Source organism: Blennius ocellaris (genome assembly GCF_963422515.1).
Source record: "Blennius ocellaris genome assembly, chromosome: 1".
NCBI lineage: Eukaryota > Metazoa > Chordata > Actinopteri > Blenniiformes > Blenniidae > Blennius > Blennius ocellaris.
In genome coordinates, this window is record NC_137650.1 from 31,550,553 (window position 1) to 31,572,493 (window position 21,941).

At 40.0% G+C, this 21,941-nt stretch overlaps 1 protein-coding gene across 1 annotated transcript; it reads left to right on the top strand.

The window, feature by feature from the left end:
• Nucleotides 1–3,082: 3,082 nt before the first annotated feature.
• On the top strand, nt 3,083–19,082 carry LOC308131942 (D(4) dopamine receptor-like; the record flags this gene model as incomplete). The annotated part of the gene is made up of 4 exons (XM_080498845.1): nt 3,083–3,331; nt 5,476–5,588; nt 7,029–7,624; nt 18,880–19,082. 4 exons carry the CDS (start codon nt 3,083–3,085, stop codon nt 19,080–19,082), a joined length of 1,161 nt encoding a protein of 386 aa, XP_080354971.1.
• Nucleotides 19,083–21,941: the final 2,859 nt, after the last annotated feature.

The following is a 21,941-nucleotide window of genomic DNA, read 5'->3' on the forward strand; positions in this document are numbered from 1 at the left end:
TTCTATGACCCATGACAATGAAGAAACTGTCTTTTCATATAAGACTTTATAAGGCTAAAGTTATTTTGGCGCGTATAGTTACACAGATTTGAACAGTGAGTTTGTCATTTCCATATAGTTGTGTCGGTCAGTCTGATGACAGACTCACTCATTAACTTCAGGTGAATTAACACAATTTAGTTGGAGGAAGATTCTCTATATCCTGGATGTGAACACCTTTGGTAAGCAGTAATGTTGCCGACACTGGGATATACTTACTATAAAAGTAATGCTCCAGAACTGGATTTAACGTTTTCACATTACACAGTTTAAAAACTGTATTATATGGCACCTTTAAGATTATCTTTAGTTGCATATAAAATATTTCTTATATTACCTTGTAAGTTATATTAAACTGACAAAAATGTCAGAATTCTATCTCAAGAAGATGATCTCATTTTTATTTCAGTAATTTGAACAGGATTATTATATGCTCAGAGAACAGTTATTTCATAATTACAGTCCAGAGTGGTGACATTACACGAGCAGTTTACTGTGATAATGAGCACATTTGTGCATTGGGCGACCTTTTCGGGGTCACTTTGCTTAGAATGTCTGAGCTCTTCTGTTGCAGGTGTTAAAAGTTTGACACCACGAGGACGAATCTCCCGCTGAGAGCATAAGGCCTCCTTTTTTTAGTCTCCATTAAAACCGAGGATTTGTGGCACACAAAGGACGAGATGACAGATAAGTAGCGGTAAGCAGAGTACTTTTATATATCCTCCAATTTGACTGGAGGGGATTGTTAAACACTGAATGCACAAGTTAAGCCGACAAGTTTGATCTCAGTGTGATTCGAACATATTTAACATCTTCCTCACATTGGAAAGGTTGGCAGCCATTGGGGTCTTTGTACCCATTAGTGTGAAGTTCCTCACAGTGATCTAACACCTCTTTATATATATTTGGCCCAAAGACTGAGCTTGAACATCTGCTTTGTGTTTCATCTAAGCACGTGCACTTTTTCTTCTTGGCTTTTCGTCTTCCCGGGGCTTTGTGGCAACACGTGATTCTGATTGCTGCTGACTTTCTCTGTGACGATATTCACGCCACGGGAGGAAACGCAGACACCTTTAACTGAGAGATGAAATGTAAAAGTCGCTAAAAAAACCTCATCAACTGTTCGCAGCATATGATACCCGGATTCTGACACATTGGGGTGAGGACGAGACCAGGAATTAACAGCCCTCTTTCTGCCCCTCGGCTGTGGAATTAAAGATTCATGTATTAGAAGCGTAACAACGTGTGTTTCCTGAAGATTTGGCTCTGTAAAGATTCCCCAACGTCACAGCCTCGTGTGAGTCACAAACATTTGACACCAAAAACTGCAAATAGTCACATGAGACTGTCACCTGACATCTTCACCAAACGAAAAACAAACCTTGTAAGAATTGCTAAAACATTTCTAAAAATAGTGCCCCACCATTTTAAACCTCTCCGAACCATTACTGTAGATAATTTAGAGAAGGTGCTTGAATTTAAGCTGTGATTTGTTGTCATCTCAAATCACTGCAACAGCAGCTCACTGCACTATTGTATTGTATTGTATTGTATTGTATTGTATTGTATTGTATTGTATTGTATTGTATTGTATTGTCTAGTAGTACAACACATTTATGTGTATATATGGGGAAAGAAATACCATCAGGAAGGATAAAATGGCACTTTCACAACAGTGTGCCAATCAGGATGTCATTGAAGTTCGACATTCATCAGCACAAATCCTTGAATCACACATGTTCACACAATCAACACAGGTTTTTTAAAAAAACAAAAAAAACAAGAGCATCTTTCAAAAGACCACATTTGCATAATCAGTGGGTCCTATTGTTTAAGCCTGCCGGGTTATTGGATGGCAACGGTGTTTATTGATCTGGCCTGCAGGACACACACCTACACAACCTGCATACTTTCTTTTTCAGACTCCTCTCTTTATCCAGCATTCCTGCATCACTTTAGTATATAGAATTATACAGTGATCCCATGACGGTCTTAAGAAAGAAATGCTTTGCAAAATATACTCTTAGCTTTTTTTTTTATTATGTTTTCAAATATGCTATGATAAAAATGTGCAGTGAGTTGGCAGAGTGAGTTTCCCATTTTCTTTACCTGCATTTTCTTGAGTCTTGAAGACATCCAATGCACAGAGAGGTCGACACAGAAAGGCTCTTGAGCTGTGAGGCGAGAGCACAAAGAACAAAAATCTCTGAAACGTGGTCAGACTGAATGATCATTGACCAGAACCGTCATCTTGACGAATTGAGTCGATCTGAAATTCCGTATAAGTCATATGATTTGAGTGTGTCCATTTGATACAGATATTACATTTTCTTGCTTTTGCATTAGTGCTCTCCTCCTGCAGCTCTCTGGTTGTCTCTGCTGTTTTATTATTTGTGATTCCATGCTGCTCATCTAATCAAAGATTTCACCTCTGCGGGATAGACGATGGTAGGAGAGTGTTTGTATTTATAATGGCACATCGCCATGCGTAAAATTGGCGGGGTGGCCTGACTTATTATTTATTCTGCAGTATAAACAAAGTAAGTGAAGAGTGGCTGATTGCCACACCGTTTTCAGTCTCGTGGAGCCTGATTCGTCACCCTGCTGAAGCTGTGAACACAGCGAGCAGAGCTTGGCTAAGCAGATTTGTGCGCCACGGATTTAAAGCCTTTGCCTTCTGATTCGTTCAGTCCGCTAACTTATTCCCGCGGGAGGAGTGGGCTGAGGAGACGACGGGGAAACTGAGCCACATCCTTGGACATCATACTGGATAACAGTTTGTCAAAGACAAAAGTGTGGTTGGAGGGCTGCGTCAGGGGCGGATGAAGTGCGCTCCAGTTGCGTGCTTTTGCGCGCGGAGAGAGAGCGGAGGAGCGCACCGGGGGTTCGGCGCGGATCCTGCGCACCCTAGGAGGGAGAACTTACTTCACCTGTAACCCTCCCGGTGGATACGGCCCATAGATGAGAACTACCCTGGATACAGCTCTTCTCCGTCGGACAGGGAGCCCGTCAGTCTGCGGCGCGCGGCGCAACTCCGGCGACCATGTCGGACAACTCGACGGATGTTAACAACACGCTGCCGGCGGTGGTGGCTGGCACATATTACAATTTCCCGGCGCTCATTTTCGGGATTCTGCTCATCGTGGTCGTCATTGGTGGAAACGTACTCGTGTGCCTCAGTGTGTACTTGGAAAAGGCGTTAAAAACCACCACAAACTACTTCATAGTGAGTCTGGCGTTCGCAGACCTGCTGCTGGCGGTGTTGGTGCTGCCGCTCTTCGTTTACGCAGAGGTGAGAACCATCCGGCTCGGGGGTAATCAATACTGTCGACTTACTCCGTGTAGGGTCCAGGAGGGTCAGCGTTCATCACACCGGGTGATGAGATGACCGTCCGCGTGGCTGTGAGGTGTTAAGGAAGCTTTTCATTGCGGTATTCTACCATCTGCTTGAAGTAATTGCGCAAACAAAGACCCTAATGGAAATGCTACACAAGAAATACAGTACCAAATGGTCGCAAAACTACAAATGTATATTGTATATTTGTACTGAAGTATGCATAAAACAACCACTCAGATATTTGAGGTGATAATAAAAAAGGTAGTAAATTGACAACAAAGTGTAGAACACATCTATAAAAGTGATGCAGTACGACCACAAATTACAACATAATTTCAATTTGATGTCAAATTAGCACACACATTAATCACAGACAGACATCAACAACAGAAGGCAATAAACTACCGCAAACTGACAAAGAAATGCTGCTACTATATGCAAAACGTCTTCATATTACCTAAAATATCCACATAGACAAATGCATATCCTCAAAACGAGAGTACGGGAATAACAAAGGAAATGCAATGAAAAGACCAAAAAGCATTCTTATAAAAGTATAAATATACAAAATGCTGATCTGCAAATTGTCCACAAAACTATGTCAATTTGCACAAACAATAAGACAACTGCAAACTGCAAATAGAGGCCAAGTCACAATTTCTGAAGCGAAATGGCAACAGAAACTATCAAAACATGACAGAACATTTTCAAAGACATGCCAATGTAGATATTCTTTCACATGAAGGAATAAATATCAGACAATCATATTATGATGTAACATCAGTGCAAAGAATAGAAATACTTTAATAATCCTAGAGGGCAATTCTTTGTCTTTATGCACACAATCTAGATGCATAATAAAACACCAAGAGCAAGAACATTTGGTAAAAGTTAAGAACAACATTTATGACTACATACAGTTCTAATACTATGTGGAGTCTTCACTGGACAAACATACCTGTCCATCCTGATACAGAGGTTGAATATGGATGAAGTGCACAGCACCACATCCACATTGAACCCCTGTACCATCCACAGAATATAAACAAATGTACCAATATATCAAATATAATGATAGAACACCCCCACTCCCCCTCCACACCCCCTCATAAAACGACCAAAAAGACAAAGAAACTAAATGACGAAACAACCTGGAAATGACACAGGGTTAGAACAAAAAAAGACAAATATGGGAGTTACATATGCAATGGTGCAATACAGTTACAATATTATGCAACAAAAGAACCCCACAAAATAGTAATTGCCACATAAGGACATAAGGAAAATAAATTCCAAAAACAATTGTAAAAATATGAGAATTGCCTACAAACAGAGAATTGCCAAGACAAAAAAAACATCAACATTGACAATACAAAGATGTAGTATCAGTAAAAACAGTCTAAGTCAGCTCCATAAAGAGGCAACATCCATCTGAGAGACTATTTTGCAGCCCACAGCACTTTTGGAATTTCTAATATTAACTGTGAGCCAATTTGCTTCACACCTGCAGACTGGAAAAGAAACAGCTGCAGAACATTTGAACTGGTGTGACTGGATGTGTCTAATGATCTAACAATACAAAATAGAGGCCCTGCAGTGCCTCTTACATCTTTAGTCTGAATTAATTATTGACAGATTTATACTATTACGAATAGATTACATGATTCATAGTCATTTATATGCAAAGATCTTTAAAGGGTGTAATCCGTGCTCATTGAAGTACTAAAAGCCACCTGTCTGCTCGTCCATCTGCCAAAATATCCCGGCGATGGCCCCACTGAGGCTTCCCTCTAAGTCAATCCTAATTAGCTTCCTTTGTGATCCCGTTACCTGTACCAGTGGTCGCAGCCAGTTAATCCGCCGAGTGTCACACCATTTGGTTTGTCCGCGTGCAATCAGCGGATTAGAAAAACTTCAAACCTGCCCCGCTAACCTGAAGAAAAAGTCATGGGGAAAGGAGGGCCGTGTTGGGACGGAGTAGGGTTTCACGGGAGGAATGTTTGTGAGCCACGGCGGCGCGAACTCCGGGCGGGGATTACAGGTATTTATTCCCAGATTTGGGGCAGCTAAGCAGTGGCTGTTTGTGTGTTTGTGTTCAGTTTCAGGGGGGAGTCTGGTCTTTGAACATGGTCATGTGCGACGGCCTGATGACCATGGATGTGATGCTGTGCACCGCATCCATATTCAACCTGTGCGCCATCAGTGTGGACCGGTATGTGTGCCTTTGTCCGCTGAAGACATAAATCATCCTGCTGCTCTCACCTGGGGTGGCGGGGTGGGGGTGGTGGAGCTTATTCTCCCCATGAAAAACAAGTCGGATTCCATTGTATTTGATTTTTGTTTCGCCACAATTCAAATCCTCATTCACGTTTGGTGGCCAAATAGCTCAAAAGGGACGATAAAACACAACAAAGCATTCAAATTTCAATTTCACCTCAGCCTGGGTAAGCGGTGCCAATTAAAACAGTGCTCTCTCATGGCACTTATGACTTCAGACAACAAGTTAATGCACATACTGCAGATTTTATGAGGGCAGGATTTACAGATCACCAACTTCAGCTTCCACATGCTGTGTCTCCATAGAATCTCATTCATGTTTGGACACACCAACTGTTGGACAATGGATAAAGGAACTAGCTGCAAATCTTCCCATGGAAAGATGTGCAACGTATATCGTTGAAAAGAAGGACAGGAAATTTGCTTATGAATATGGTCCATATTTGTTGAAAAACCACAGTTTTGCATGATTCAATTGTATGTATTTGTGTTGTCTTCTTGTGGTATAATCATACACTGTTTTTGTAATTTCATTTCATTTCATTTTTATTAATTGATTTATATGTTTTCATTTTCACTTTGATCTTCAATTTATAGCTATTTTCATAAATATCATATGTTTCTTGTTTTGTTTGTTTATTTGTTGAAGGAAAAAAAATCTAATTTCCATACTTGAGAGCTTGACTCCATGATCTGCGAACAAACAGCATATCACACTGTCCTACACAATATTGCAAATGCCCCCTCAGATAACAGTAAAGAGTTTTATGGACACCCCGGGAAGTGCCTTGAAAAGCCTTTCTCATCTCTTGTAAGAAACTGATTAATGAAATAATGACAACACGAGGTGCAGGAACAAAATGGACTAGATGGAATAAAACATGCAGACGGCAGTCGAGATTAAGGGAAGCTGGTGTTTTGTGAAGACTGCTAATGCAGCTTCTTTGGAAACCAGCTGATGCTCATGTTATCAACTGTGGAACACCGTGGGTGTTCCCATCAAAAGGCCAGAGCTCGTCCAAGTTTGATGAGGGCGCTCCTCCTCAAGTAAACAGGATGTTAGTAAAACAGTAACACAGCTGCTCTATACAAAGACAACAGATATTAATAGTGTACTGCTGATATTCCTACGAGCATTCAGTGAAGCAACAATGAACTCTGCAGGTCAACAAGTTTCATGCAGGACAAAAAGCAACGAGCCATCTGAAACTTCAGTAACTTTAACAGTATGAAATCAGTTACATATGTGCAATGGCCAAAAAGTAAAGGAGTTACTTTAAAACTTATCATTAGAAATACTGAGTTGTACTTTATGTTTGCGACACAATTGGATGTACCTTTCCTCCGTTTGACTGGCCCTTCTTCACCTCTGCAGGTTCATTGCTGTGTCCATACCTTTGAACTACAACCGTAAACACGTGGACCACCGTCAGCTCATCCTGCTGTCGGCCACCTGGCTGCTGGCGCTCGCCGTGGCCTCGCCCGTCATCTTCGGCATCAACCGCATACCGGACCGCGATCCCACCCGGTGCCAACTGGAAGACAACAACTACGTGGTTTACTCCTCCGTCTGCTCCTTCTTCATCCCCTGCCCCATAATGGTGCTGCTCTATTTCGGGGTGTTCCGCGGTCTACGGCACTGGGAGGAGACCCGCAAGGCCAAGCTGCGCAGCAGCATCGAGGCCTGCAGGAAGCTGCAGCACGCCGCCGTGGCTACCGCCCTCCCCCCACTGACCGGCACCATCCCGGGGCCTCTGCCCTTGCCTCTGCCGAGGATCATCGAGAGGGACCTGGCCCAGTCTCGGCTGGACGACACGGGCGACTACATGCAGCAGGAGATCCCTTATCCCCGACAGTACCGGGAGAACTCGGTGCCCACGGTGACGTTCAGCCATCGGCAGTACATCAAGAAGAGAGCCAAGATCAACAGCAGGGAGAGGAAAGCCATGAGGGTGCTGCCCGTCGTGGTAGGTGAGTGGCAAAAGTGTCTCTGGTCGAGCCGGAGCAGCAACTGAGGTGTATTTTAGCAAGTCCCTCCATCTTCCAACCTGGAGGAGACAGTCTGGACAGGTTGCAGTCTGTCAGAGGTTACAGCTGATCTCACAAATATTACCACCTGAAGGATATTTATTATGATTAATTAACATAATATGCTAACAATTAGAAATAAGGATTTCATAGTACCAAAGCAATCCCAGCCAGGGACAGGGTGAACATGCAAGCTCAGAATGGGATCAGCAGAAAATCACTCCAGAGATAAGAGAATGTCATCCGTTGCGCAACAGCATAACCTTTTAAACAAATCCATCAACTTATTAATAATTTATGATTGATGCAAACAGATAATGAGAATCCTGCGGAGGAGTGTGATTGTGAGGTGGTTCATATCAGCTCCACTGAACTGTGAATCTGGGCAGAGGCCATTTCATCAAAGTGTCATTATGTAGGTCCAGATGGCACCTCGATAAACTTCATAAGTGCAAATAAATGTCAGAGTGCAAATAAATAGAAGGAATTATTGAGAACTAGATGTGTGTGAAATGATTGCCTTTCACTCAGGGTGTGTTCCCTTTAGCACTTCTTGCAAAAAATGGGGAATTCAGAACCACATGCAAAATGATGAAGACTCTTTCTCATGCATGACTAAGACTGTGGTGGTCCAAGGTGTCGTTAACTTCAAAATATACTCTACAGTTATGTTTTATGAAAGTAGTGTTGTGTTTGCAGTCTGATTATGGGGCTTTTTTTTTGAAGATTTACATTTTTGTCTTTGTGCGTGGGTTTTCTCCACCAGTCAAGTTTGTTTCAACATTACAAAAAGATTCATTTGAATTCAGTTAGTAACTATTATCTAAAATGCACCATATTGGGTTTTTTTCTTGATCTTGGACACCACAGAAAGTCCAGGTGAAGTTCACCCATTTAGGAAAACGATGACGAGAAACCAAAAGACCAGAAATAATGTGAAGCAACCAGAATGATACAAAGGAATTAATGATAGAAGCAAAACAAAACTACAATAGATGACAACAAATGTATTTTAAACCACTATATATTGATGAATATACAAGGATAAAAAATATACATAATTACTATGACACAGATTTATTGATGTAAAACATAAAGTGACTCCAAGTGAATTATAAAGTGCTGCTGAGTAACAGTACTTTCACAAAAATACTATGATAAGACACAACCAGAATATAAACCGATGCAAATGGATCAAGGAAAGACTCAAAGCAACCGTGAGCAGACAGATAACTGGCACTATTTGAAAAACAGTTTTGGATCAAAACAAGTAATAATCAAAAAAGCATTCATTCACTGGACATTCCCTGCTGCAGATTTATTGCATGATGAAGGCAAAATAAAAAATACTGTGTCAATGTTCAGATGGTGGAAATGTTATCGTTTCATCAGAGTTTATCGGGTGGGAGAGCAAAGGTATAAAGCCTTCTTATGATGGATGGCAGGTCTTTGTATTTCAGTTATTTGTTCTTTCACTGTAGCAGCAAATGGAAGTAAAGGTTCCTCCTGACTGTTTTTAGAAGGGTTGCTGAAATGTTCAATATTGGAATTTGAAGCCCTGTTTAAAATCAGCGCAGCATCGCTTGTAATTCCTCGACAATTAATCAAATCAAACGGGATCACATTGTTTTCGATTCAAACCACGTCTCGTCTGGATCTTAATTCAGCCTTCCCATCGTGGGAAGTGTTTAACGTTGGGGAAAATAACTCTGCTCCCACAATTCCACTGGATCACAACACTTTACTTCTGCACTTTGTCTTTTCAGTGTTGATCATTGTTTGTGTCACGGCCGATGGACGAAAGCTTCTGACCGCGTAGCTTAAAGCCACCAATCCAATTACGCAACACTTGATTGGGAGGTCACACCATTGCTTCATGTACACAAGCTGAACTTTTCTGTTTCCACCTGCAAGGTTGCAGTTTTCCTTATTGCACAATGGCCATGAAGGGCTTAAATAGACAAACACAATGCAAATTCTCCAGGTTTTCAATCACATGTTGCTACACATCGTGTGCAAACTGCAGCGACCTGCAGATTTTAAGCCCAACTTGAGTGACGTAAAACAGTGTGTGGTGGTGTAAGACCATAAAACCATTGAGACTCATTAATAGCTAAGGCTTTGAACAAACACTCAGTTGTGAGGCACATGAGGTAAACAGCACAGGAACATAAATACTGTATCTATATCTTAGCCCTGGTATTGTTTGGAATTGTACAGATTTTGATTGTACCTTTGGAAACTCACATTTATTGAGTAAAATAAAAAATCTTGTTGTTTTGGTCTAATGACCTTGCGTGATCACAGAACAATGTCTAATCCATCAAAGGTCAAAGGTCACGATAGTCGCAGGCGGGGATTCACGCAATTACACATACGATCACAAATTACCTTCAAAACACAGTGTGACGGGTCACCTTTATATTACATTCATATGTTTTTAAATGGCGCCAATGAATGTTTTGAATGTCAATCACCAATTAAAAGCTGTATGTTGTTTTAGATGTGCTCCAGGCACTGATTAATATTCACAAGGTTTTCAGCCAAACCCTTTTTGCATTTCATTTTGCAGTTTCCAGCAAGAGTTCATTTGTATTAAATTAAATTATAAAAACTGGTCAAAGGTCACCATTTAACCTAATAACGTGTATAATTTATTCACTAAGAGCCGTTTTCTCTGAACTGCTGACGGCAGCTCTGAACTTATCAACTCTGAGAGCTTTGGTTTAATGTTAAATTATTAAAACAAACTAGCTGTTGAATTTTAAATTGGCTAACAGTTAAATAGGCAGCTAAACTTCAAATGAAATTCCACTGAGGCACTCTTTAATACCATTTTTATTGTAAAAACTGAGACCGTGTGTGGTGTGGAAATTACTTTAATCCAGCGATGAACCATCAGACAACTGTTATCCGACTTCAACCCATTCGGCTCGTCGTTGTGGCCTGAGGATAAGTTCGGAGTTGTCATGTACAGCAGCAGGCGTGTGTTTTCAGAGAAAACAACAAGAAATCCCACCGCACACGGGCTGGAGAGCCGGGGGATCGCTGGAGGATTAAAATCAAATATTTCGTCCAGGTTTGAGTTCATACCTCTGATTGAAGTCTAGTTTGCTGCAGGACTTTTGCCTAAAACCTGTAGAGAATTTTATATATTGGCTCTTCTGCTTCTCTCATCCTGGATCTGGTCTGACGCTTTGCATAGACGTCTGACATTGGCAAGAAGAAACGTGCCATTGAATCTGTGTTTCCATGGGAATGTTATGTTCTACACATCGGGCTTGAAAAGTCCTCATTTGAGATTATGCACGTTCCGCTTTGCCCCGTTTGAACTTTTACAAAATCCATATCTCATCAAAAACACCACAAAGATTCATAACTGAGTGTCACGTAAATATAATTCAGACAAATTCAATTCATAGAATGCAGTGCAAGGCTTCAAGGCGGTTAGACAGGTGAACTCTGTCTTGATAATGGGTTAATACACTCCAATGAGGATCAAACCAAGTAAATCAGATGTGACGATCACGATGCTGTGAATCCATGACAAACCTAAACGAAATCATGAAAGAATAATTAACTTGTTGATTTGTCATTTGTTAGCTTTGCAAACTTAATCAAGGCAGGTGTCTGTATTTGCTGGAGATATGACTCTGGGACCCTGAACTGGATAAAGGAGTTTAAAACATTAGTGGAAGTTGAATTAGAAGATGAATGTATGGAACATCAGGTTTTATAACACACTGTGTAACATAGACATAATGTTGACCACAGTGAAACCGTCTTGTTACGTTCCGCTCACGTTTTAAAGGACACTGGCCAGAAAGACATAAAACTAAATTTGCACAACTAAACATGAATCCGTTTATATTTAATTATTTTCCATAGCCTTGTAATAACAATTGTTGTGGGGTGAAAGAGCTGATTTTGCACAATCCAATCCCAAAATTGAAGCTTATTGTGTAGAAGGAGATCGGTATTGCAACACAACTGCAGTCAGCGGAACATAATTCTTAAAACAAATTCAACAAAACTCCTTCAAAATCGTCACGTATGCAAAAAGACTCACAGCTTCAAAACAGCACATCTTTGATTTTCACAGAATTGGTGGACGGTAATTGTACAACATTGTATTTTGTTTATTTAATTTGCTTTTCAGGGACCATGTGCAAAAACATTAATCTTGAAGAAAAGATACTTTGAAGCAGATTTTAGCTGTAGATAATTTCCATCTGCAGTTCCCGGGCAGGCACACAGCATACATACAAAATACATATTTACAAATATCACACACAGTAAAGATGTACAACATTAGCAGTCACCATTAAAATGTAGCTGAAGATTAAAAATTCCTACAGATATTAAAAATCTTATTGAACACATTATACAGAAAATACAACGAGCAGGAATACATTATAATACACATTACAAATATAAACTACAGTGAAATCAGTAACATTATTATTAACAACAACAGTTAAAATGCCATTAAAATGCAATACCTGAATTCCTAGAATTCATACAAAATGCTAAAATACATTATACAACAATACATTGGACAGTTAAAATAGACTAATGCCGACATAGCTGCTTTTCCGTAATGTCATTTTTTTTAGGTTTTGAGAAGAAGAAAGCTTCAGACTGTTCGGAAGCTGATTCCAGAGTTTGATGGCTTTAAATGAAAAGGCTGTTTGTGCAATTCAAAAAAAATATTTGACTCACAAACGGCTGCAACTGACGGTCTGTTGTTTCCACAGACGACGCAGCTCGCTCGTTGTCTTGCTCTCACATTGTCTGGTTTGACAGCTACAATAATCCCTCCCGACTTTGCCGTCTGATTTCTCGACAACAATGTTCTGTCGCTTGCTCAAATAAACTCGAATGAGAAGTGAGACATTCGCATGATGTTCTTTGATAAGTTGAACTGTATAGCAACTGTTCCCATAATATTTATAGGAAGCATTAGCATTGCTGTGCTTTTTTTTTTTTTTTTTAAATTGTCACAATTTCCGAGACAAATATTCACATTTTCCCCCACTTCACCTTTTATTGAGCTTTTGCAAGGTCATTCAAACACAATACAGACTCGTTGTCTGGGATTCTGACAATTTAATTTCCCGTGTGAGTCGTCCATGAATAAAGACATTGAAGTTCCATTCCAACTCTGCAGAATTCAATACAGACCAGAATAATAGACGAGATAATGAGTGGCACACTACTGTGACTTTAAATGTCCTGTGGGTATGAATTTATGCATATTCTTACTATGGTTAATCTACCTTTTGCCCTTTGCCGATGCTCCCAGCAACCGAGTGAGTAAAATGGATCGGCCAGAATGGTCGGTTGCCCCAACACCTTGTAAATATGTTGGTTGATGTACATGTTGTGGATGAGTTTAACACCTTTCAGGCAACCAAATCTGACCAAACGCTATGTGTAAGAATATTCCTGGTTTAGGCGAGGCCTTTCTGTGGGTCATCGCCATGTTTTCCCAGAGCCTGTGTGATTTGGTTTGTGCTGCTGTGCCTCACCGTTCCGCTCAGCTGGTCCTGACAATAGGAATGCCCCTACTAACTGGGTTGTTTTTTTTAATTATTATTTATTATTAATACCCTGCCTTCAAGAAAGTGAAGGATTTCAGAATCGGGCAGTGTTTGTACAGGGGAAAAGCTCGGTATCAAAGCAGATGGAGAATCTGGACACGGTCCAGCACATTTTTTTCTCCTTGGGAATCTGCTTATTTTGGTTTGTTACCATGTTTGAGTTGCTTTGGTCATCGCATCATCTTGTGCTGAATTTGTATTGGTATGGTAATAGCTGCTGCTCGTCGCAGCAGTCACACTGTGTGGTGTTGTGAGGTTTCAGTCACGGAGCTGGCATAACACATAAGAGCACATAAACGGCTTGTCCTGATAAAACATTTTGGTGTTGATAGTTCTGGAAAGATCCAGGCAATTATTTACATATCCTCCAAAAATGACCTATGGCCTTGTACAATTTACACAAATGTAGATGACTACAACAATGTTGATCCTCTGTAACATTAGGAAACAGTATTCTTTGCTATGCAGAATTAAATTGATGAAGTTGCCCAACTGGGTATCGAACACTGGAACTTCTGCTTGTACAGCAGACATGATGACCTCTACACTGTGGAACCCTCTTGGGCTGCCCATGTGAGCTCAATACAGGCATTTCATAAACCCTGGGGATGCCTCAACTGTATAACGTCATTCTCCACTGAATCGGAGAGCACGACTGTGTCAACCCTCTCCAGTGTGTCGCCGGTGCCTCAGGAAATAAATACACAAGCAAAATAACTTGGTGTGGAAGCAGACATGCAATGCAGAGGTGCTGCAGCGTTCTACATCCTTAGGAATTAGTAAACTGTTGTTTTGGTGCAACATAGATATGCCTTTTTTATCATGTCAGATTATGTCAGATTAGTTAGATGGGAGTGCTGACAGTTGAGAATGTCAGAAGATCATCTCAGGCAGTCTTTAGTCAACAAAAGCCATCCACAGATTCTTATCTATAATGTTGGACGGTCCAGAACCTGACTTGTGTTGGACTGTCGGTAGCCCTTTAAAATTATTCACAGTCCATATAATCCCAAAATAATCAAAGCTAGATGTATCTCCATTAAGGATAGAACCCATGACTTTCTACAAGTTCACCAAATGAGTACTACAAACAATGCTGACTCTGTAGCATGGGCAAATTCTTTGTTTTCCAAACATAAGTTGAATAAGAATGAAATGAAAGTTGGACCAAGCAAGTAAATGATGATACAAGGAAGTCAAATATCAACAGTCCAACAACTCCCAAGTACTTCTTATCATTGAAGGTAAACACAAACCAAGGTGGACAAACAGAAAGTTCACCAGTTCTGGTTTCACTGGGGATTGAACCCAGGACTTTCTGCGTGTAAAGCAGACGTGATGACCACTACACTATGAAACCACTCCTTTGGAACAAGGACTGACACCTCAATGGAAACCTCCCACCTGGAGTTTAGTCCAAATATGTGCCTTTTTGGTGAGTCGTGACACTGAATTTCTCACAAGTGTGAGTTGGTGCAGTTTAGTCCAGCTCCCTGAAACCCTAAACCGGACAAAGCTGGTTGCAGAAAATGGATGGACGGTTGTCTCCGGTATGTGTTGTGCGACATAAATATGGTCACTTGAGTGAATTTATTAAAAGCTTTGCTGGTCTTGATTCTGAAAGTACTACGATTGTCCTTGAAATACAGTAACCCTGGAGTAGTTATTTGATTTGCAGCACCTGGATAAAAAAAACTACATTTACATTTAGAGTGCCAACAGGTATTTCTACCTTTACCCCGGTGCTATCGGTGCTGGCCTGAGCGCACCTGCAGAATACGAAGTGGGCAGAGCCAACCAATGGCGGCGGAGCTGTTGCATTTCTATGCAAAGTCTTCTTCAATCTACCGCAGAGGCTGATGTAGATTCCATCCATCAATGTCCCTGCACAACCTAATAAATCCACCGGGTCTGTGCTATCACCAAAGTGAGACGGCACCTGAGACAAATGGCCTCTGCTGGATTCAGTGACACTTATCCCGAGACCTCGGTGGTCAGGCCAACTAAGCTTATTAAGGCAAGTTATCATTTCCAGCTCAACTGCTGGAGCCGAGAGCTCGACGCTGTTTGTTGAAGGCAGCCAGAGATAGATTGCAGGTGGGGCTGTTAATCATGTTTTCACTCGGGTCTTTAAAACTGGCCGGCAATTTCAAAAATGCTCATCAATCTCTGTCCTCTGTCAGTTTTGATCAAAATTAAAGTGCCTTTGCATCTTTGTTTCCTCTCAAAAGAAATCCTCTGGAGGAAAACACCAAAATAATACTGATTTTATCGAACGGCCCCAAGGAATTCATGTCTGGAGTCAAAATGATGCAACAGCAGGGATGTACATTTCTGCCTTGTGTCTAATGAACTCAGGCTGTTCATGAATCATTTAGAGGAGCACTGTCAAGCCACTGAGAAGCACACCGGTTCATAATTTGACGCATTTTCGGCTGATGCTGGCAGAACAGCCGGGGGGGGGGGCGGCTGTGCTCAATTAGGAGAAGACAGCTATTAATGTCTTGGAAGTTTTCAGTTCTGGTCTGGAAGTACATTTGAGTTACGGTAGAAAAATGGTTGTTCACGTCTGAGATTTGTAAACTTAGAATTCTGATGGCCTTTTTGTAAGATACTACTAACATGCATCAATCGGCCATAACATTTCTTTAAGCACTTTATAGTGATCTTATTTTAATTCAGTTACAAACCTGTTGGGTTTTTTTTTAGGTTTCTGTAGCTGGAGCTCAAGTCATGGTTGCTTCTGTAAAATCTCTGCAGATATTTATGTAGTTCGCCGGAATGGCAATGACCTCCTGTGACGTCATATTCTGGTCTAAAGAAAACTCACTCAAATATTCATTCTTTCCCATTCTAATTTCTTCTTACGCATCAACTTTGAATACAAAATGTTCCCTTGCTGCACAATACAAACCTGCCAAATCTCAATAAACCGCAAGCTTTTCTCACTATAATGATCATTCAGCCTCAATGAGTATTAAAAAAAAAAAAAATCTCAAATGAAAATGATTGACAATTTAATAAGCGTTAAAATGTAAGTTTTTTTCCCAGATATATTGCCCACAACTGTCATACAAGGCACACTCATTGTCTAATTGTATAGCTTGCTACTTATTATATTACTATTAATTATATTACTTTTTAAAGTTAGTTCTGAAACTATGTAGACTTCTTTATCTAGTTGAGGAAGCGAACAGAGACTTCTTGTACATCACAGATAATATTCTTCAATAGAAATTCTATTTGTTCTACGCTGTGCTTTTAAACTGATTCACTGTGATTTCTCCTCAGAAATACACAATGCTGACAGAAAAGAGTGAATGTAGCATTGATAGCGATTCAAATGGTAATGAATACATTTGTTTGTGTGTGTGTGTGTGTGTGTGTGTGTGTGTGTGTGTGTGTGTGTGTGTGTGTGTGTGTGTGTGTGTGTGTGTGTGTGTGTGTGTGTGTGTGTGTGTGTGTGTGTGTGTGTGTGTGTGTCCGTGTGCATGCGTGTGCATGCGTGTGCATTCTAAGTGAATCCTGAAAGTCTGAATTCAAAAATCCCTGACAAAGAGATAATCAGTGGTAATTACTCAGTAATTAGGTATTATGTTACAGCTGATCAATTAACATCCACTACTATGATCAATTGCATCTATGCATGTACGTGTATCAGCTCCAGAAGACATTTCCTCCATCCTTTCACATTAAGTTTTCTTATTTTTAAGTTGAGGGGGTAAAGAAAAACACACAAAGAGGCACAATCTCATGGTTTGTCTCCTTCCAGGACTTTCAGATGTAATGAATTAAATATATTATTGATCACAACAGCTTCAGAAATATATATGTACTACATTTACTGCTGCCTGCTGCTTAGAAGACTTTTCATCTGTGATTCTGCAATGCAGCTATATTTGATAAATGATTGTTGATTAATTCCTCTTGTGAAGTAATTATCAGTTTAATGCAAGTTGAATCTTTAAAAAAAAAGTTATGACACATTTGCACCATGAGGACGTTATTGCAGCTTTCAAATTGAACCAGAATTGTTGTTTTTTTTTGAGGAAATTAACATAAATTCCAGGTAAAAACCATTTGTACAGTAAATACTGATGACACGAGGAGTGCGCCTCTATAACAAACACTGTTAAGAAAAAGAAAGAAAAATGCCAACACCACATCGACCATTTTCCCAAAACGTCATTAGAGCCATACCACTCACTTCTGTAATATCACCCATCTTTCACAGTGGGGGGGGGGGGGAATGACAAAAAAAAGTCGAGATAGAACAGTCCGTGTGGTTTTTTTAATTCTTGGAGGAAGAACACACAATTGTTCAGCGGTCAACAGTGTGCAGAGTGAGAGACAAAGAACCCAAAGAGATAGCGTAGGTGTTCGTAGGTGTTCAGTTGTCAGTATTTTGAGACACGATTGTGTTTGAAATGCGTCATCATCCGACACTCAGGGCCTATGTGTCAGCAAAACAAAAGATTACAGAGTGAAAACTGTGTCTAAAACCTTTTTTTTTTTTTTTTTTTTTAGAAAGACAGAATCCTATTTTCAAAGATTTTCATGCAAATTGCAGATTTATTGTTGGTGTGTAGAATATTCTGTCAAGAGTTCTCATCTCCTAAAATGAGTCACACTTGCTATAATAATCAGCATTTCAGAAAGAAAGCTGAACGTGTTTCAGTCTCCTTCAATTAGCATTAAAAGCACTCCTGAAACTAGACAATGTCATCGCAGAACAGCGTGTGGCCTGCTTCTTCCGGAAAACGACACGACGCGGCTCCAGTTTGCGCTTCTTAAAGCTGAAACAATGAAAGCATTTTCTGGTTTCTCACAGGGGGAACTTATCTGTCCTAAATTTCTGCTGCAAGATTGTTTCCTTCACTTTTGCACAAACCACAGACCAACTTGTGCTCCATTTTCCACTTTATTTGAACTTATTAGACAATTTCTCTATACTCTTGGCACCGTCTGCTGTTTGAAAGGACTATTTGGCCGTTTTCGCGAATGCAATTGAAAGAATTCCCCAGAATCATTGAGCAGTTCAGTTAAATTTGTAGCATTGTGATCTCGCAAAACAACACACATTTATAACATTGTCAACATGAGACTTCTGTTTTAGCTCTCAAACAGTTTCTACTGATGTTATTCTTACTAGAATGAGCTATAAAATACTACAAAACAGAAATCTGATGTGAAATGAGAACTGAACAAGATAGAAATGAAATAGTCTGGGTTTTTTTTCCGTATCTTTTGTACTGTATATGTAAAAATCAAGTTGAGCCTATTGTTTTGTACAAACGTATATTGAGTAATTCTATACGTATATTGTCGTGTTGAACATTGTGAAGGGATGATATGAAGGTTTAACCAAAGAGAGACATTCAAACTATGGTCATATTGCTTAATACAAAAAAAAGACATCTTCTAACAATTGTCTACATAGTTTTTTTCTAATGTTTGCATTTTGTAATATTTTTTTAAAATATCTGAATTAAAAAATTTTTTTACAGCTGAATAATTTCATATTTCAGATACAATATTTCAAAAAAAAATTTCACAACAGATTCAATCTCCCCTCCTCTTATTCTTCTCCCGCAGGTTGTTTCCTGTTCTGTTGGACGCCATTTTTCGTGGTGCACACGACGCGAGCCGTGTGCGTGACCTGCGACGTCCCTGCCCACCTGATGAGCACCGTCACCTGGCTGGGCTACGTCAACAGCGCCCTCAACCCCGTAATCTACACCATCTTCAACACCGAGTTTAAGAAGTTCTTCAAGAAATGTTTGCGCAGCTGCTGCTGACGCCGGTTTTTCCCCGCCACAGACTTTGCATCGTAGTGAATTAAACTAAAGTAAGGTCAGAGCATATGACTGGGCACATTTGATGATTTTTTTTTTTTTTTCTGGGGGGAGGGGGGTTTTCCATGGATTACCACCCAGATAAAAGGAAAGAAAAATAGATGTTTCTGCAGGAAACTCAGACTCCCCTGAGGGAATACATTCATCCAGCACTTCTTTTTCACGGGCCAAAGACAATCCACTATAGTCTTTATTGGGGTTATGGTCTGCCAGTTCCGGAGAACGATGTGGGGATTTGTAACCAGCCCGAGCTGCACTACTGCCTGAAAGGATAATCTCAGGGCAAAAATATCCCCCAGGATACGGAAAGACTGAATAAGCTTGTCCAGGGCAGAATGACATGCAGCTTCAAGACCCCAAAAAAAAAAAAAAACATACAAGATCAGAGTAGAACTGCTCATTTACAATGGACGTCCGTATTCAATGTCAGTATGTTTGCAAATCATCTTAATAACGCACTGTATTTTTTTTTTTCTGTCTTCGTCCTCACACCGATGTAGTAAAATGATGATGTTTTGTTTTTGAACTGGCAGTTCGTCTCTGCCTGCCGTCTAAAATCACGTACACTGCTTAATGTAGATGTTTAGTGTCCCCGCCTACTTAATCTGACTGAAGGAAACTCAAACACAGCTCAACAATACTGTATTATCACTTATGCGACACACGTAAAACTAAATTATCACAAAAATAGGAAAATGTATGTTTGATAAATTTGATTTTATTTTTGTTGTCACAATGCTTCTCCACATTACATGTGATTTAGCTGGAAAGATGTTTTATTCTTATTTATCTTTTCTGATAATGGCAATTGTGGAGTTGCAGGAAATTAAATCAAGAGTTACTTGCAGGATAAGCTGCTAGGCGTTGGCAGAGAAGATTTCCTAATTTTTCATGATCCAGCAGGCCCCATTAAATGGAAATAAATAAGCAGAATAGTATTTATTGCCAAAAGGCATTGTGACACCAAATAATTAATCGGTTCAACAGATATATTTTTGCATACTTTGCAATGATCCTAATTAAATCATGTTTTAAAAAGTTCCCCAAAGATAAGAAAAAGAAATGACTAAAGCTTAGGATGTTGAGAACCAATAAAAACTCAGTGATATGTCTTTTCCCAGGACTGTAAAATATTATACAGAAGCTATGAATTATCAAAGATCTACTAAAATATGTTGAAAAGCAAGAGTATCCTTAAAGTTCATAGTTTTTGCAGCTTTCTATGTCTTTCTCAACAAGCACAAAAGGAAATACCAATCTTTTTTTAAATAAATGATGCCGTTTTCATTTTGGAAATGCAGTAAATCATCTTTTAAACAGCCAGTGTTCATAACGTTCCTGCCCAAGTTTGTGTAAATCCTCTACTAAGCACAGAAATCATCCTATGTTTGGAGTTTATTACACTTTAACTGGTATAGTCAAAGACGTCTTCTGGTTTTATTTGTGATAATTCGGGTTTTCAGCTCATTATTTGAAAGAAAAAAAGTGTCCGGCCATGTTTTAGTTCAATGTCATCCATGTTAATGCTGCAGGAACTGTATCCTCGCTGCTCACTCCCACACACAGGCTATTTAAATCATCAATCAAGCAAACTGGAGGAAAAACCCACAGGGAGAACATGCAAATGCATAGGACGTGAACCAAGAATCAAATCACTCCGCTGTCGAGCTGTGTGTGAATCAGACGTTAAAAAGGATTTCGGTGCAGATTTAAGCATCCACACAGTGTTGTGAAGTATGTTGCCTTATCACAGAGTATCTCTATTTACTGCCTGCCATGCGTCAACGTTCACAAAATCCCCGAAATGTTTCTCATTGTGAAGAAAAACGTTGTTAAAATTGTGATGTATCTTTGTGATTCATCTGTGTTTTTTCCAGTTTGTGGGATTTCACACCTTCTTCCAGTGAAAACACTGAAACATGAACCAAAAAGTGGGAGATCATAGAAAAGAAATGTGTTTGCCTACAGACAGAACGCAAACAAAACAAAAATCTTGTGAGAGAGAGAGAGAGAGAGTGAAAACATTCATGCTGAAACTGACGGACTTTGTAAGGATGAATAACAACGACATGCCATTTAAACTAAGAAGCACGGCTTGTCATGTTAAATGTCAATGCTATGTCAGAGGAAAATGTGTCATTTTGCTGGTAGACGTTGGACTTGTTTCGAAAAGAATCTTGTGTTTCAAATCATCAACTTTAGTCTCGACGTGTCCCTGAAACATTCCCGTATGAGTTTGAAACATTGTGAAGAAGAAGCACCTGCCGAGGTTGTACCTTTATCTCTATTTTCACATAGGGGGACGTGTTTCTAAAGTATCTGTTGTGTCATAGAAGAAGCATTTGATTGTGTCAAAACTTTTGTGGAAAAACCCTGAACGGTATCGTCACTGACTGTGCCTCCTGTTTGCCAATATCCACGTTTTATGTGGAAACCTTTCTAATAAAGTGTGTCATCTTTCTGACGCGTGTCGGTGGCCTTCAGCTGAAATACGATCTGCGATGTCGGAAGTGGACGGGCTTTGACCGCCTCATCCTTTAATGTGAGATAGTCGAGCTCGCCGGGACATGATCCTACCAGGCGGACCGACCGGATCTTTGACGGGAGTTTTAGATAAATCTCATGTTTGTTTTCTATTAGTCTTGTGTTTCTGTTGACGTTTTGCATCGCTTTTGTTATTTTCATTCAATTCAATTCGGTGTTTATTTATACAGCACCGAGTACAAACGCAGTCATTTCAAGGAACTTTTTACAGGGGAAAAACCCAAGAATAAGTGTGTGCGTGTGTGTGTGTGTGTGTGT